We start from the raw sequence: 19,726 nt of genomic DNA on the forward strand, positions 1-19,726 counted from the left end.
TTTTGCCTTTAAGGTGACAAACAGGCCCAGAATAGATGCCAAGCTAACATTTGACAGAACAGGAGTAAAAAATCCCCCCAAAAAATCACAATAGAGGAAAAGACTGGGGATATTCTGACAACAGGACAGCAGTGGAGACAAACAAAAGGACCACTGTGGGGAAAAGACAGCACAGGAATGTCTAGAACCTCTTCACTTTGCTGTGCTGTACACTGGTGGCGGTTAGAAGCCAGGCCTGGCAGTTGCTAAGCAGGTGAGGCGTTCAAGTGGCTCTTATGAATCCTCCAAATATGTCTGAGACTCAGCCAGTGATACGATCCATCAGCTGGAAAATATGTCCGCCTGTTTTCCACTGCTCTGCTCCGAGGCACTTGTCTGACTTGTTGGTGTACTGTTATGTCGGGTTTATGGTGCAGCAGGAAGAATGTGAAATAGACCGGACATTTCAAATGCTTCTCTTTCTAAGTCTAACTCTATAGCATTTGGGAGAGACACACAAAGTCAAGTTTACTTATTTCATCCCCTACCATAAATGTAGTCGGCCACTCAAGAGGGGTTATTGGAGCTCTTGTAGTGTAAGTAAGTACTGGACAGATAACACGTTATTAAGACACACAAATGAGGGGTTTATTAAGGCTGTTCTTTGTTTAATAAAGCCTAAATTAGACATTTCTAAAATATTTGTACATTAAGATTTGTTCATCATAACTTTTTTGAGTACATAACTGGAATGCGAAATGTGAAAATCACTAATAACTGCTTTATTAGTTGTAATAATTGAGCATACATTATTAAATGTACATGCTATTCACTAATCAAAACTTAAAATAAAAAATAGTTTTTCTTTTTTTAATTACATACAATTTGTAAAATTACAGACATCTATAAATGCAACTGATATTAAGTGTTATACCAATAATCACATATGACATTTATTTTTTTAACAGAAGAAATACAATAAAAAGATCATTTATGAAATGGGTTTATTAAGGTTGTTCTTTGTTCAATAAAGCCTGAATTATTTCTAAATTATTTGAACATTAAGATTTGTTCATTATGACTTTTTTGAGTACATAACAATAATTAATTGCATTATTAGTTTAATAATAATTGAGAATAAACGATCCCATGTACATGTTATTCACTGTTCAAACTTTATGGAAAATATAATTTTCATTTTTTTTAAAACTGCATACATCTTGTAAAATGATAGACATTATCTGCAAATTCAACTGTTATTAAGTGTTATACCAATAATCACAAATTACATTTATTTCTTTATAGAAGAAATACTATACAAATATTTGTATATAAAAAAATCATATTAACAGTATTTTCCTACTTTCTTAAACTAAAATTAAATATGCAAAATTATAGTACATAACTGTAATTAAACATGCAGCTAATTATATAAGGTTTAATCATATTTGTCAATTAATTAAAGGTGTCTGATCATAATAATTCAGGAGAAATCTGTAAAATAGCAGCGTTTATCTGCAGAAAACTTAATGACAACTTCCGTAAACTGATTGTTGAATTTAAATTTGAGTATTTGACTGGCAAACAAAAAAACGCAAAATTAAAGTCATTGCTGTCAGACTTTTTTTTTTGTTATTATTATTTTTTACAGTGTGCATGATTGTCCACATTTTAATTAATGTGGGTTTTAGTGTTAAAGATGGGTTTACTGTCATAAGAATACAATACATTAGTCAAAACTAATATATCTAGAAGTGCATTCAAAAGTGAAGTTCTACTCATTACTAATTACAAGTTAAAATCACTAATTAGGTATTTAATGAGTCAATTTGCTTCATTAATACAGTATCTATTCATGATACTTTGGTTGCAAAAACAAAATCTCTAGTATATCAGAAAGAGTTCCACACAAAAGTTCAGTTAAAAGGGGAAAACTAACATCTACTCAAATAATAATGCAATTCGTAGTGATTTTCACATTTCACATTCCAGTTATGTACTGACTTATGTATGACTACTTTAGAAATGTCTAATTTAGGCTTTATTGAACAAAGAACAGCCTTAATAAACCCCTTATTTGTGTTTCTTAATATGTGTTATCCGTCCAGTAGTTACTTACTTACACTACAAGAGCTCCAATAACCCCTCTTGAGTGACGGACTACATTTATGGTAGGGGATGAAATAAGTAAACCTGACTGTGTGTCTCTCCCAAATGCTATAGAGTTAGACTTAGAAAGAGAAGCATTTGAAATGTCCGGTCTATTGCAAGTGATATAGGTTCCACTCATCACTAATGACACACTAAACAGCACTAAACACTAAGCATAACAGGGTGGTAAAAGAAGTTTGGTGTGCATAATTAGGACTAATAATGCAAATTTGTCATATGGTTCTTTTATAGCATTGCTCAAAAATCCCTTTGTGGCACCTTTACTCTGAAGACTATAGCTCAAGTGCAACGCTAAAGAGCAAACTTTGGACACCAACCTTGTCTTTGCTGACTACATTTGGGGTAAGGGAAAACTTGTGCAAATGAGATTTTCTAGCTGAACCATCACTTTAAGGTAATGAAATCCCTACATTAGAACACACACACTGTAATGCGGTATTGATTTGAGTCACGTCTCTTTCTCCAGAGTCTATGGCAAGGATGTGTGGCCCAAGGCTAACAGTGTAGAAAGCTAAGGCCAAAGGCAATGCTCCAGAACATTCTCCCAGGCACATCGGCTCTTCCACAGATCACAGAGTTTACCTTCAGGCGCTGGAGGCAGCAAGGCATTAGTGAAGCCTAATCCTGCTGACTTTACGTTAATGTTTCACACCATCTATAACATCTGAATATGTCGCCACAGTGGTGAAGGCCTATCTTAATGAGCAAGGGTGTACTGCTAATGATTCATTACCAGAGATACACTGATCATTACTTTAACGATTTCCACGCAGACATAATAAGTGATAGTTAAAAATTCTTGGACTCTGTGAGCAATTACAACCGGCAAAAAAAAAGAAGCTAAAGCTAGATGCTAAATGTTTTTTAACATTTCTCAACTGTTGTCCTCTACAAAAATGAAGAACGAACACAATGCAGTGGTAAATTGAGCTTGTCTAAAGCGATGTTCACATATTATGCTTTAAAGTCTAGAGTCATATTAAATGTAATCACATAGGAAATGCAGTCTACATAGGAAAGATTTAAGGTGCTTTTCTAGCTTTTCTAGCTTTTCTAGACTAGCCTGTACAGACCCTAGCTTTTCATCATGAAAATGACAATAACAGCTGCCCTTAATATTGTGTGAAAACCTAATAGTAAAAGGACTGGTCCAGAATAACTTGGGAATACACTTCTCTTACATTAGCTCACACTAAAAGTACAAATCCGGACTTGAGTCAGTGACTCAGCTTGGAGCCTTAAGCCTTCCATTCTTTGACCCATGTTATTAGGGTTGCATTGAGTCCAGAGTCTACATTGAATCATTGGGCCCAAGGCAAGAATACCCCCTGGGCAGGGCACCAGTCCATTGCAGGGTGCCTTAAGCCTTAACACTTGCAAAGTGAACGCAGCTGATTATATTAGGACTGCCCATTTTAATTTTCCCAGCCTTATGTGCCTCTTGGAGATTTGTGACTTGGACATCCACCCAAGAGACCCAAGACGTCTCTTGAAATTGCACAACAGAGACTTGAGAGATGACTCTGACTCACACCCCATAGATCTCTACTCAAAGTACCCCCAGAGACTCAATTTGGAAACCCACTTGGACACATGCGCCATACACTCGAGACTTGACTCTGACTTCTACTCAGTCCTACCTTTACTGAGAGTCCTACCCAAGAGAGTCAACTTAGACAGAGACACATGCCAGAGATTCATGACTTGACTCTGACTTCTACCCAGAGACTAGGGACTTGAATTGACTACCTACCCCAGAGACTCGGCTTAGAGTCCCACCCAGTGACTCAACTTGGATCCCTGCCCCGAAGACTAGAGACTTGATTCAGACTCCTACACCAGAGAGTCGACTTTGACTTCTACCACAGGGACTAGAGACTTTACAGGGACTCATACCCCAGAGACTAGAGACTTGACTTGGACTCCTACCCCAGAGACTAGAGACTTAATTCGGACTCCTATCTAAAAGACTCTGAGTCCCACCTTAGCGACTCGATTCTGCCGCCCACCACAGAGACTAGAGAACTTATTGGGACTCCTACCCCAAAGACTCTAATCAGAGTCCCACCCAAAGACTCAACTTGGCATCCTACCCCAGAGATGAAACTTTTCTTTCTAGAGACTAGAAACTTTTCTTTGGACTAGTACTCCAGAGCCTAAACTTGGACTTCACCCCAGAGATTAGGGCCTCAACTTGGACGTCCACCTCAACTAGACTAGAGACGTGTTTTGGACTCCTACCCCAGAGACTCTAATCAGAGTCCCACCCAAAGACTCAACTTGGCATCCTACCCCAGAGATGAAAGATCTAACTTGGCCAGAGACTAGAAACTTTTCTTTGGACTAGTATTCCAGAGCCTCAACTTGGACTTCCGCCTCAAATAGATTAGAGACTTGTTTTGGACTCCTACTCCATAAACTCTACTCAGAGTCCCACTCTAAAGACTCAACTTGGACTCCAACCCAAGTTTAACCTCTGCTGGACTCCCATCTCTTTATAGGAAAGGTTACTATTTTGGAGATGCTCGTAGATTGCATTAAGGATGGGATAGCAAAGCTGAAAGATCCAGTCCTCCCTCTCTCTCTCTCTCTCTCTCTCTTCTGCATACACATACAGACTTACAAAAAAAAAAGAACCACTCAGTGTTTCCAGCTGGTCAGTGTTCCATAAGTGTTCCTAGAACAGCGTGTTACCATAGTAATCTTCTTATTTTAGCCAAATTTCAATCTCAATATCTTGCTGCAAATGGTGCTCTGCTCTTAAAACCGTTCTCTGCAGTGTACACCGACATCTCTCTGTGTTTCTTTCACTGTGTAATATAACTTCTATCAGACCTACAGACAGCTAAGAGGACTCCTGGGACCTGCACAGAAAAGCTACTTTCATCCTTACAACAAACAATTAACCTGCACTGCCTCAGAAAGGGGGGGGGGGGGTCCCTGAGGAACGCTTCACAAATGTGTGACACTGTGGATGTGTGCCAGATGAATCAAACCGAGCATAAAGCAAACAAATCAATCTGTGACCAAAAAGTTAAATAAATAAGTAAAAGAAATATTACATTTCATAAAAAGGCTCTAGATATGGTTGACATGCGAATACATGGAAGGCAATAATGCTTACAGAACGCCGGCATAATGTACCCTACACCCATCCTGGCAATCGGCGATAACTGATGATGTAATACGAGCTTTTCCGATGCTGTCTCATACTGGGGAGCGATTCCAACCAGCCACAGAGCATTCGTCTTCCATGTCAACAGAGAAGAAGCAATAACGAAAGAGGACTCTATACTATGAAACAAATGTCCTGGAATCTAAAAAAATATTATTAGCAGTGATGGTGACTGAAACCACTGGTGTAAACTCCATCATGCACAGCAAATGACTTCCAAGGCCAAGACAGGCTCGTTATTAATCTGTACTTACTTGTTACGAAGATCAATTAATTCATTTTCATTATTAGATTAAGAAAGACATCAGTATTCTGAATTCAAAGACAGCGTTCCTCTAAACACATACATTCCAGACTGTCAGACCCTTAAGTTGTATCTACTGTACACTTATCACTCATTAGCCATATGCCCACAAATAACTACAATGCAGCAGATGCAGAAGTCTGCTTACACTTACTCACAGAAGCCCATCTCAGCAGAAGAACATGATGGCCTCTTTAATAGAATATGGTGTTGTTGACACTGGAGAGCTGCACATCACCTCCAGACTCTGCTAGATATGGGGATACGGGATGCTTCGTGAACCAGGCCTCAAGAGCATGGCGTTTCCTGTGCCAGTGTCTACAGAAGAGCAGCTGGGCATGTGATTAAGAAAAAGCTGGGGGAAGAAATGGGAAGTCACACTAGGAAGACAGCTAACTCTAGACGAGTCCAGATTTTACCTTTATCTCTTCTCTCCATCGCTGCTACATAATTTAGCAAAGCGGTAGAACATGATGGCCACTACTGGAGAACTGCACATCACCCCCAGACTCTAGTTCTAGTTATGGAAATATTAAATGCTATGTGAATCATCGCTCCCTGAAAAACAGACTGAACCAAACTGGAGGTAAATACACATCAGAAGGGAAAGCACCATCTAATGTTCTGACTGGGGAAGAGAGTGGGGGCAAAGCTAAAAGCTAACCGGCTGAGAGGACACAACAAGAGGACAGCAGCACTATTATAACTATGCTATACACTGATCACGGCCTAATACTGAGTATGACCCACAACAGAGCTGACCAATTGAGGCCTTGTCTCTGAAGGCCTTCACAAGACCTCTAAAGGTGGTATCTGTGGTATCTGGCACCAGGATGTCCTGTAAGTTGTGAGCCTTAGGTGCTCATATCCCTGTCACTGGTTCACTGGTTGTTCATTTTGTAGTTCTGACCCAGTTGTCTAGCCATCCCAAATGGGCTCTTGTCAAAGTGTCTCAGATTCTTGTGTTTGTACACCTTTCCTGCTTCCAACACATCGCCTACAAGAACTGCCTGTTCACTTGCTGCCTAATATTTCCTCCCCTTGATAGAAGCAACTGTAAATAAAGCTAATCAATGCTTTTGACTTCGCCTGGTACTAATGTTATGGCTGTTCGGCGTAATATGTGGCTTTTTTTTTCGTGGTGGCCAATTACAGCAGAGAGCATCATTTTCTTTTTTTCCAAAAGCCCTTTATAATAGATCAGCATGTGTCGTTCTGAGGTAAAATAACAGGGTGGTAAATAGGCATGTTAAATGACATCTGACTAAAAAAAAAAATTATACACCAACTTTGTCAGTTTTAAACATTTTCCACATATCAAAATCTCTACACTGTGACCCTGCAACACCCATTTCACAGCACTTTTGGTCAAACCAAAGCATGATGACCACTCTGTAGCTACAGTTCCTCGGTCACCGTGCCCCTTTCTATCTAATCCTTCAGTGAGAGCGCAGCTCAGTGGCATGATCTCCATCTAACAAGCAGCACTTCACTCATCGTTCATTACCCTGCCTCTTACCTCACCCGCTGAGGTCATCACCAATGGTGGTGGACACTGCTCGCAGCGAACTAGGGTCAGCTGTGGTTCCCCTTGAAAGGTGGTTAATCACAGTCATCCACTGCAGTGGCTGATCCTGGAGCTGCTCTTAGCAGCAGTGATGGCTAGCTGTCATATCTAATGAGTTATAGCAGGGGTCATTCCTTCCTCAGATCAATCACATAAATTGCAGGATCCATTAAGGGCTAACCCCCCACCTCCCCCCACGCCCTCAACACGGCTCACCATCTTTCCAGCATGTGTGCAGCCAGGGAAAAACAGGCCCTGTGATAGCATCAGCATCAAACCCATGGAGATAATTATTATATGCCCTTCAAATCACAGATGTAGCACAGCAACAGTGGACCAATGGACCCATCCATGCCCCCTACCCCCCACAAGCTTTTTTAAACAAGACTTCTGGACTATGCTAGGCAATATAACGATCAATTTGCCACCATGCTAACATGAGCTTGAGGACATCCAAAATGTCCTAACAGATGACGTAAGTAACATTGATTATCTGGAGCAGATGATTCATGAGAAACCTAATGCCAAGTGTGGGCTAGAGGGGTATAAAGCTCCCAGATAAACTGAGCTGTGGAGCGGTGGAAGAGGTGGATGAGTTGGGGAGTCTGGGATGAGGTGGGGTGGTGATCATCCAACATCCTGACGTCAGTAACACTCTTGTCTCTGAATGCAATCAAATGCTTGAAAATCAGATTTCAGAAAAATCAATGAATGAGCAGGTGTCCCAATACTTTTGTCCATACAGTAAAATGGTAATGAGTTCTGATCTTCATTGTGTTTTCTGTCACTGTATAAAAAGAAGCTCCAGGCTGCCTGTATTATTGGGTGCACCACGGCGGTAGTAATGAGCGAGAGATGAACGTTAATACATTCATCAAAAGCTACACTCAACGATGCCTCCAAGTGTTGGACCACTCCAGATCAGGCCCTTGAACCTAGTTCATCTGCACAGGTTCAAAGCGCCAACGTCTATTCATTAGCAAAAGAGTCTCAGTAGGTCTGAGACGTAACGCTGACTGACAGGGTGAGCGCTGGCACTGTAGAGATGCATGGGGCTTCCTATCCGGCTGGGAGAAACACCATTCACAAGTTCATCTAGGCCGGGTAATTGCCTTCCCCTGCAGCGGGCTCTTCATTATTTCCAGCAACCTGCCTGTCATGACGGTGTGTGTTGCTGAGGTAATCGAAGGTCCAGAACCGCAATTAATAAGGGAAATGGCCAGTCTGCACTGATTAGAGAGAAACCACTGGGAAACGTCTCCTGAGGCTTTGACGCATGAGAAGACAGAAAAGCCATGTGGTGCAGGGACGGGGAGCTGCAGCGAGGTTTTCACAGTAGGTTGAGCTCAGTGTTCAGAAAGCTCAGGCTATGCATTTTATTAGCATGGAATTTGATCGATTTGCTGCTACCGAGCAAAGTCAAGATGCTTCGCGCAGCAAGCTCTGGAAATAAGACGTCAACGGAAACATCCAGCGCAGCACAGCGGCTACCTTGAGAACAAAGCACAGATCACACGGCGCGTCAAAGACTGCAGGCTGCAGGTCCCAATTACAAATACAACACAAGTAGGTGCGTAATAGGGTTATGCTATTAAAAAAAAACAAGCGGTCATCATGGTTTTGGCCTCTGGACACAATTAAAAACAAGAGTGCTGTGAAAGCACCTTGAATATGATTGACAGGTCGGAAATGTGGAACAAAACAAAGCAAGCGACCTGGTTGGTTTCATTTTTTAAGGAAACCTATGGCTTCAAATCAAACAAGGGAAATAAATAAATAAATAAATAACAAACGCATACTAGCAAGTTTTAGTGAATTTTGAGAATGCTACAATTCGCAAAAAACACTCAAATACAGCAAAAAGATTCTGGACTATGCTAGCTAATATAACGATGATTTTGCCACCATGCTAACATGAGCTCGAGGACATCCAAAATGTCCTAACATATGAAGAAAGTAACATTGATTATCTTTATATGGTTTAGGCAGCAAGTGGACAATCACTGACAAGCACTGCCAACAGAATAGGACTGTGATGATTCGTGAGTAACATGAACCTATTGGCACCGTGCCTATTCACAAAAAACACCCAAATACTGAAAAAAAGATTTGTCCGCTAGGACGAGCTGAAAAAGTGAGGATATCGCTAAAGCCAAAATGCAAAAAAAAAAAGGTTGATGCAAAAGAGCTTTTCCAATATACAATGCCGACATGCTAAGCTGTAAGTCACAGTCTCTTTTTAGCTGGCACGGATGGGCAGTGACTGGAGAAACGACTGTCCCTACAAGTGGTCCGATCACAGCCCACAGCTTTTTAAAGATTGCTTTCGACATTGTGAAATGCCGACTCCAAAGCTTGTCTGAAGAATGGCTCTGCACTGCTCTCCTGGGACTCTTTAGTGTGTTTGCGCTCCCAGAGGTATGGTAGATGCCGTCCAGCTGGACATTGAGATTTCAGCCCTAATTAGATGGGCCACTGCTCATCCTGCTTGGCGTCTCTGAACTGCAAACAACAACACAGCCATGAAAAGCTTGTGAATGGCTGTAAAGATGATTCTGCTGATGTTGCATGTTCTGATGCTGCTCTTAATCACGGCAGCATACTTCATCTAAAGGTTCTTCACATAACTGTGGTGGATGGGAAACTTAATGATAATGATAGGAACGAAAGGAAACCTGGCTTCTATCTCAAAGCATTTCAGTCCAATGGCCAGTTCACCGCTAAACACAAATCATGGCCAATGCTCAGACAAATCATGTGTGAAAAGACAAAAAAACAAACATCTCATCCAGTGATGATGACTGTTACGACCCTGTGCGTGTCCTCTGCTGGTTGTTAGTGGGATAGGTATGACTAGCAGGTGGGAGGTACAGTGGTTAGGGGGTTGCACCTGGGGTGAATAGGGACATGCTGCTTTCAAAGGGAGTTGAGACAAGTAATGGTGTGCTTGCTCAGATCCAGGGTAGAATCCCAGGAGATCGGAGCTCTCAGGGTGTAGCTTGGGTTGTTGTAATGATGACCATCTGACCACTTTCAGCTCTCTAGGAGAGACTGTGTGTTTGTCTAGAGCCCGAATACCTAGATGACCTTGGACCAGGACTGGTGATCCTTATTCTCCCTAGACATCTGACTTTTGTTGATAGTCTTTAGTAAAGCTTACTGTATCTGTATCTGTCCTTGTGTTGCTCTCCCTTTACCATGCCTGCCACGGGGTCCTAGGAGCTGGCTGTAACAATGATGCAAGCATGAGTGATGCAGTTCATCTGAATGGCGAGGGCTCTTCCTCAGTCTCTACTCATCTTCTTGGTCTGCTTCCCTATCTGCACTCGGAGTGATATGAAATCTATGTATCTGTATCTGTAATCTGTCAACATGACATCCAAGTTAAAGCATCTCTGGTTACAGTGCCCAGAGAAAGAAACCATGGTAACACTTAAATGCAGACCAGCTTTCATAAGGCTGCAGTCGTGGCCAATAATATTGGCACCCCTGCATTTCTTTCGCCAAATGAGCCACTTCTCCTAAAACACTGTTGCAATTATAAGCAGGAAAAAAGAAGAAGCCAGATCTGATTCCACACAGAACTCCAGAAAAGGACAGGACAAATTTATTAGATCCCCTTAATTTAATATCAGGCAGCACACCCTTCAGAAACGATAACTGAAATCAGTCGCCAGCTGCTCCAGGTCTCTCAGAGTTAAAGGATGATCTCTCCACAGGTGTCCTCCAATGCTGTGTTGTAGACCATGCCTGACTGCTTTTTTGAAGTATACTTTGGGTCACTGTCCTGCTGGAAGACCCATAACCTCTGAAAGAGACCCAGCTTTTTAACAACGGGCTCTACATTCTACACTGCAGAACTCAAACTCTTCAGGTAGTCTTCAGATGTCCTGGATACAGTCAAGGTATCAGAATCTCTTTATTTCAGAATCTCTTTATTTCACCAAGTATGTTACCCATACAAGGAATTTGTCTTGGTGAGAGCAACACGCATGACAAGTAACAAAGAAACACAGAACACAGTCTTAAACTAAAGGAAAATGACACTAAACAATAAATAGGGTAGGGGATAAATTAAAAAAAGTAGAAAGTACTAAAGGTAATAAAGGTAATAAAGAGCTGAAAAATATATTTACAGAAAAGAAAAGGACATCTGTACAGGTGTGCAAATAGTCATAGTGCAAAATAGGCAGAGTGCAAATAACTGTTCTGGATACAGTCCTGGAAACTGTCCTGGATACAGTCAAGGTATCCAGTTTCAGAAGCAGCAAAACAACCCCAAAACATAACTGAACCTCCACCATGTTTAAGGTAAAGGTGCACGTATTTGTCACGCAAAATGTGTCCTCCGCATTTAACCCATCTGGTAGTGAACACACACTCACACACACACACACGGGGGGCAGCCAACTCCAGCGCCCGGGGAGCAGAGAGGGTAAAGGGCCTTGCTCAAGGGCCCAACAGTGGCAGCTTGCCGAGCCCGGGAACCGAACCCACAACCCTGTTATCGATATCCCGGCGCTCTAACCGCTGAGCCACCACTGTCCATAAATAAATAATAAATTTAAAAAAACAGTGAGGACAGTGTTTTTTTCTTTATAGCCCTCATTTCGTTTTCTATAAAAGGTACAATGACATGCTTTACCAGAAAGCTTAATATTTTCATCTGTCCACAGGATGTTCTCCCAGAAGTATTGTGGCTTTCTCAAGTAACTTCTGTTGGTATTATGTCTCTGTATCAGGCCAGATTGACCCATTTTATTCAGATGTGAGCTGACGCTCTTGTACCTGTTGACTGAGTTGACTGAGGTTCTTTAGCCACCATTCACTTTTTAACCAACGATCACTCTTTTCTTCCGTCCACATCTAGGGGGGTTAGCTACAGTGCCATGGGCTGTAAACTGTCAGCATTTTGATCACATCCTCTGACATTTCTAAGCTCTTCATTATGTTCTCCATACTCAGTGTGGTAAGCTGACACAAAGACTAAGTCAACATTTCTCCATTTGAACTGACTGAACATGTGATTTCTGTATTGTCAGCACCTGTTACTTGCCACAAATACAAATTAATCAAGCAGCACATAATTGAAATTCAATTTCATCCAGTGCAGATCAATCGAAAGTGCTGCATTTTCTGAAAGAATTGCAGGGGCGCCAATAGTTTGGCCATGACCATCGAGGTCATCTACTTTCTTTATGATAATTGACATATTATTTCAATTATAATAATAAATAAAGCTAAAGGCTGCGTTGTTCAGTTCTTAAATGGTAAGAAAACTGACCCTAGTTGGAATAAGCCTTCAAATCTAGGTTTATTTATTTTTATAGGTTTAGCGGTCATAAAAGGCTTAGGCAGAAGTTGTGAGCACTGCATTTCAGTAAACTGCTACCAAAAACCTGAGCCTGTCTGATGTTCGATGTTAGAAGCAGACCCATGCACAGGCATTTGGGGGGAGGGTGGGCAGGGGGCAGCACAAGGGTTCAAAAGAAAAAAAAAAAAAAAAAAAAAGGTCAACCTGGCTGTGAATGAAATTTAATTGCTTGTAATTTTATCCAGAAAGCCTAATCAAGTTTCAAAGGAAGGCACATATAGAGTCAGCAGTTTCCTACAAAGACCTTTATAAGCAGTCCAGAATAATGTAATCACAGCCATGTGCAAAAGTCTGGATACCGCTGTTCGGATGGCATGTTCTGTTGATTTTCTATGTGACAAAAAGTGAACAAGTGCAATTATATTCCATATTAATAAAAAATACATCTCCTCAACTCCACTGCTGATAATTAAGCAGTAATTGTTCATTAAGAATGTGGCCCAGTAGCAATGTGAAACCAAACATTTGCTTTTTGGAACCCAAAGAAAAAGGAGTCCTCCCAGGGACGAGGCTGAGCATTTATTCTGATTTTAATTAGGGATGTCCTGATCAAGGGTTTTTTTTATCCCCAATCCGATCCGAGTCTCTTAATACTCACTATCGGCCGATATTGATTCGATCCGATCTTTGTGTTACGATAAATAAGCTAGAATGTGCTAATCCACAATAGTAATTACTTTTTAGTACCAGTTACCAGTATCTACTTTGTTTGGAGCAACTTTTTAAACAGCTGTTTTAAACTAATAGTGTTTAACAGCTCCTTTACATCTCTGCAGTCTAATCACTTGGTATGCGTGCATTAGCATTAGCCTCCTAGCCTCTTAGTAGACAGTTAAGAGTAAGTAGAGCAAATAAGTAATTTAGTAACTGAACTCTTTAAAAAAAGTTATTTAAATGTAAAAAGTTAAATGTAAATGATTTAAATATTTAAATATTTTAACTAAATATTTTGCTATATTTGTCATTTGTCAAGTTGGAATAGTAAGTAAGTCAAGTAAGTTATATATATATATATATAAAGCAACAGCCTTTTATGGGTTTCTGTATTATATTACTTTAGCAGGACTGATACAGACCTTATAGCTAGGCCCCAGCTGATGGATGGCGAAGATCTGAGCAGGGTTTAGAGCTTCACTGAACACGTAGATGGCACCAAGCTGTCCGCAGAACACTCGGTTAGCGTCTGCTGTCTCTGACGAGCCCAGAAAACATTTGTCATAGCTCTGCGATAAGAGACAAAAGGAGGGGGGGAAGCACACAAGAAGAGTTTAATGGCACAGACTCAGACACAAGCACAGGCAGACGTTACTTCACCTTTAAAGCAAAGCGCTGATGTCAGACTGCAGGCTGCTGTACAGCACAACTGATACACACACCAGTAAGCAAACATCAGGCAATCAGAGAGAGCTGGAGTATGGACAGCGTTAGGAAGGGAGGATGGGAGAGAGGAGTTCAGAGGTTTGCAAGTTTGGAAAGTCGAGTACCAGTCCCTTCCTCTCCACTCCCCTCCACTCTTCTCTACTTACCCATTTAATAACGTTTGACTGGATGAAAGAATAATGAGATTAATGTAATGCAGTGCAAGATTTATTCTTATTCTTTTATCTTTAATCTTTTTATTCTCAGAACATGCTGCGTTTGGCATACACTGCCTATCATACGTTTGGGGAGGCATTGGCACAGATCATTATGCTTGCCTGTTTTAACTACTTTTAACACAATATATACACACACACACACTGACAGACGCCACTGTCACTTCACTTCACCTGTCTACACCCTAAGCCCACTCTTTATCTTACCATTTTAGGGTTAAATTTAAGGGTAAGGTTAGGGTTATGGTTAGGGTTAGGTTTAGGGTTAAGGTTAGGATTAAGGTTAGGGCTAGGATTAGGGATAAAGGTTAGGGTTAGGTTTAGGATTAGGGTTAAGGTTAGGTTTGTGATTTAGGGTTGATTCAAGGGTAAGGTCAAGCCTAGTTTTAGGGTTAGTGTTAGATTTAGGGTTAGATTGAAGGTTTAGGTTAGGGTTAGGATTTAGGACTGATTCAAGGGTAAAGTTAGGGTTAGGGTTAGGCTTATGGTTAGGGTTAAGGGTTCGGATTTAGGGTTCAATTTAGGTTTAGGGTTAAGGTTAGGATTAAGGTAAGGGTTAAGGTTAGGATTAAGGTAAGGGTTAAGGTTAGGGTTAGGGTTAGGATTATGGTTAGGGTAAGGGTAAGGGGGTATTTAATTTAAAGATGTTTGCTTTTGAAGGATCTTCAGAAACCCTGATACAGGTTGTATAATGTTGGGTTTGGGAAAAACTCCATGAACCTGCCAAAGGCCAGTTCTCCAGTATCATAAAAAGGCCCTTACAAGAACATTCCCATACTTACTAATGGTAACTCTATTCCAGAGTGTGTGAGGAGCCTGAGCAATGTCTGGTGAGGCTGTCGTGGGTGAAGCTGAAGGCACTATTTACACTTTTGTGGTGTGCTTGTGGCTCTTCTGTTCATCTGTTTCTGTGGCTAAGGTGGTTCTTTAGGCCCGTTTTCTTTTGGGTTTTGCTGCTTTAGTGTCATATAGCTTATCTGTGACTTATTTTGGGGTAAAACCGTCTTTTGCCACCCTTTTGGACTGATTGGACTACTTCTACAAAAAACTATTTCTACCAGTCATATTTTTGGGAATTTGGGCTTGCCGATTCATTTGGAATGAAGATATGTGCAACATCTGCATAATATTCCTACATTTCCACACACAGTCTGGATAGACGCAGCATAACTCAGACATTACATCACAAAACAGGCTATTATAGTAGGCCACTACCCCAATCTGCAGTTCTTTCTGTCAGGCTGTGAACACTGTGGATATTGCACATGGCATCTCCTGTGTATGAAAATACAGAAAGCAGGGCTCCAGAAAACACGACCAGCAAGTGTCCTCAAACTTTTGACAGACAATGTATGTCTGTACAGTGTTTAGTCTACAGGCAAACGTGTTTCTCCACTCTCCTGAAGCATGCATTCTGCACAATTTCCCCTTACTACCCTACCCCCACCTTCACACACACACACACACACTTTCCCCCGCCTGTCATAATGACAAACACTTCTTCAAATGAAATAAGTGTTTTGAAGCACCAGTGGGAGCGAGGCAGAGACTGATGCTGAAAAGGGAAAACAGAAATAAATGTGCTTTTGACGGAGTGTGGAGATGCAGCTCTGTATGTGCTGGAGTCTAATTTCACAGTGCGCTGATGATCAAAACACGGCAGCAGGCAGCCCTGCAGCGGCAAACATCAAAACAGCAGAGGGACGCAGAGGGAAGTGTATCGGCGTCTCTTACGTCGTTGGTGTTGACGTGCCAGGCCATGTCTCCGTACGACACCAGCTGACCGTTGACGTAGCATCGAATCTCGCTGTTCCTCCAGCGGTTGTAGATGTGCACGATGCTGATCATGTACCACTGCAGGCAGAAAAGCAAAGAAACGATCATCAGTGTTGGGCAACGTGGCCAAAAGTTCTCCTAACTCCCATTTCTTACTTCTCCAGCTCAGTTTCTCCAGTTTGGTCAACAGTACATATTGAATTAAGCTGCAGCCTGTGCAGTCTGTGGCTCCGCCCCCTCCGTCTGTTTACTGTGTATTCCCGTATCAAGGTTAGAACGTCACCAGACTAGGATTCAAGGCTTTTGACGATGGTGCTCTGAGGCCTTGCTGGGATTTGAACTCATGATCTCCTCACTCTTGATGAGCGGCAGTTAGACCGTAGGGCCGGTCTAGATATGTGAAATTATGCTACATTAAAAAACAATCTGAGGACATCTATCTTTGTGTTTCTTAGTGGACGCAGAAATGTACATGGCTCTGACATACAGGATGATTTATAGTAATGGATTAATGTTTGGATAGATGGGCGGATGCATGTATAGATGGAAGGACTGATGGACGAATGGATGTAGAAATGGAAGGACTGCTGGACGAATCGATTGGGCTGATGGACAGCTGGATAGACAGATATGCGGATAGACGAAAAGACGGATGGACTGATGGAGTGATGAATGTATAAATGGACTGATGGATGGACAGATGGATGGACGGATGGAGGGATGGAAAGTTGGATGGACAGACGAAATAAGGGATGGGTGGGTGGACGGATGAATGAATGGATAGATGGATGGATGGATGGATGGATGGATGGATGGATGGTTGAATGGATGGTTGGACTGACGGACGGATAGGGGCAGTGGTGGCTTAGTGGTTAGAGCTCTGGGCTATTGATGACAGGGTTGTGGGTTTGATACTTGGGCTCAGCAAGCTGCCACTGTTAGACCCTTATGCAAGGCCCTTTCTGCTCTCCGGGCACTGGAGTTGGCTGCCCACCGCTCTGGGTGTGTGTGTGCTCATTGCACTGTACATAGTACAGTAACAGACACTTGCATCTTTACCTTTCAGATGGACGGACAGACAGGTGGATGGCTGGGCAAATGGACAAGATGAACAGATTGATTGATATATAGACAGACGGACGATTGCATGACCAGACAGACAGATTCTGAGATGTAAAACCTGTCATCTATCTTTGCAGGTGATATTTTTTGGCAACCTGGTTCTAGTTCATTTTCCCTCCCCCAGCAGAAACACATTTTACCCAGAAAACTCCTTTTAAGACACAGTCTAAAGCACTAAAATTTGAATTGAGACATGAATAATAGATCAGACGCTGGGCTGAAGGAGAGAGGAGAGCTAAGTTTAAAAGCAGGGACACAGCTGTAGTGGGTACAGTACACATCAGTGCTGGGAAAAAGAGAGAGTTGAGCTCAGTGACAAAAAGGTTCCTAATGAGTTTCATGCAAACTTCTGAAAGGTGTCAAAACCTATTTGCACAAATAGAGGAAATGTGGTTCTATATCATGCAGCAACATGAATCATCTAAAAACAACACATTGTGTTATTGCACTTACAGACAGCCAGGGGATCTTCTCATTCGAATAACCAATAAAAAAATAAAAAAATTATATTTATATATATATATATATATATATATATATATATATATATATATATATATATATATATATATATATATCGCAGTACGGATGGTCTCCAAAATAGATGGTGTAGAATAGGTGTGGGGGGATGGTTTTGACGACTGTTTTATCCTGTAAGCGATCTAAACACATGCTGATCTATTTAATTGTTTGGGTTTATCATCAGGACTTTCTATTGATCTGCTCTCTTCCATTCGAAGCTCTTATATCATTTTCTGCTTCCCTTGTACCTCAAGTAAATGTACCCTGTATGTACAGTCACTGAGAGGACACTGGAACATCAACTTCCTCTCTAAGAGCCTATGACCACATTCACTCATTCCTTCATTATAAATGACAGAAGTGAAAATGATATTCTTACAGTTACATTTATGGCATTTAGCTGACGCTCTTATCCAGAGCGACTTACAAGGTTACCTGTATTACAGAGGAGGGTCAGTGTAGTGTTAGGAGTCTTGCCCAAGGACTCTTATTGGTGTAGTGCAGCATAGTCACCCAGACTGGGACTTGAACCCCAGTCTCCCACATGGTGTGGTAGCTCACTGGCAGGTAGTGGTGTTATTTGTTGCACCACACCAACCACTTATTCTTGTCGGTCTGTATATTAAATGGCACATATCAGACAAAATAGCATTTCCCAGTACATACCAATGAAAAATGTGTTCAGTCCACAGTGCATTTAGTGTGTAAACTATGTGTGTTTTCAATTGCCTGTTTTTTTTTAGGTCACAAAAACATGCTCAATGTAAATAATGCAACCTCTCAGGCTGGATCCCCCTACTGGTGCCAACAGTTCTTACTGAACTGGGATAATTTACTACTGCGCTACTTTATGTACTATGCACTAGTGACCTGGGATTCACCACAGGATGCTCTGCATCTTACATGTTAAACTTTTAGTCTCTAACCACCTCAATTCAGCCATTACTGTTTATGTTTTCACTATTTTTCTAATAGTATAATTAGTATAATTTGTGAATGGCTGCCATTTTATGTTTTCTATTATTCACTCTTAATCTATGTATTATTTAAGATTATTTTTTTGTTATTTATTATTATTATTATTTTATTGTTATTTATTATGCATTTTTCTTATTTGATTTTTACTTTAATTTTGATTAGGATTTATTTATATTTAATATGATTTTATAGTCTTGATTTTGTATTACTCTTACTTCTTTTATCCATATTTTCTGTATATCTGGCTACAATGTAAATGAGGGTAACCCTTCAAATGTACTCACAGTTTAAATAAAGGTTGTTAAATTGATTGATTGAGCAACCTACAGCAGTTTAGCCCCACCCATACAGGCTGAAGTCACCAGGGCTCCACCCACCCACAATCCACAAATGTAAAAATGTAAAAAAAAAAACCCCACCAGAAATAGCTGATTGGTGGAATATTATGGAAAGGAACTATTTCTGATGTCTTTTTTTGGATCTGAAGGGTTGCAGGTGACTGAAGATCATGTGCCTTGAGCCTGAGCCTGCTGTAGGTTGATTGCGAACATCAATAAAGCTATACTTTTTTAATTTTGTGCTTTATGGTGGCATGCAATGGCAGTATATGATACCATTGCATTACTGAAATAGTTGTGGGGCGGCTGTCTGGGTGTGGGGTGATGGTGCTGACCACTATTTTATCCTGGATGGGATCTAAACACATGCTGATGTATCTAATTGTGGGTTTCGATGAATGAAACCAGGTATTCCTGAATATTCAGCACCTGTCATCCTCAAAAAACAAGCAGATTTTCAAGAGCATTGGTAAAGTCCACTGAGGCGGTCTGAAATGAGCGTGATTTCATATAACAGTAATAGCAAGCTTCATTCTCCGTCAGCTGCAACCATCACATTTAAAGAGTGTTTCAGCCTTGACTGCTTTTTGAATGAAGCAAAATACAGGGCAGCCAATCAGAACAGAGCTCTTTTACATACATATGCATTAAAGAAACACCACAAAAACTGTTACATTTCACAGCTGTTAAATTATAAGGGATAAAGGGAGGTGGTCATTTTTGCTATATTAGTATATTTATATCCTACATTAGTTAGGATATGTGTCTATAGAGACACTCTTAAATGCCATAACAAGTACACAGACCCATGACCAAACCTGCAA

At 41.0% G+C, this 19,726-nt stretch overlaps 1 protein-coding gene across 3 annotated transcripts in view; it reads right to left on the reverse strand.

The window, feature by feature from the left end:
- The window catches only part of nbeab (neurobeachin b), a 464,498-nt gene that overhangs the window by 313,949 nt on the left and 130,823 nt on the right, over positions 1-19,726 (reverse strand). For all 3 annotated transcript variants that reach the window (XM_072691521.1, XM_072691520.1, XM_072691522.1), the window contains exons 7-8: positions 15,901-16,020; positions 13,648-13,794 (exon numbers count right to left, since the gene is read on the reverse strand). In XM_072691521.1, the coding sequence (XP_072547622.1) occupies positions 13,648-13,794; positions 15,901-16,020 (267 nt within the window). The remainder of the gene's footprint in view (positions 1-13,647; positions 13,795-15,900; positions 16,021-19,726) is intronic.

Source organism: Salminus brasiliensis, chromosome 11 (genome assembly GCF_030463535.1).
Source record: "Salminus brasiliensis chromosome 11, fSalBra1.hap2, whole genome shotgun sequence".
NCBI lineage: Eukaryota > Metazoa > Chordata > Actinopteri > Characiformes > Bryconidae > Salminus > Salminus brasiliensis.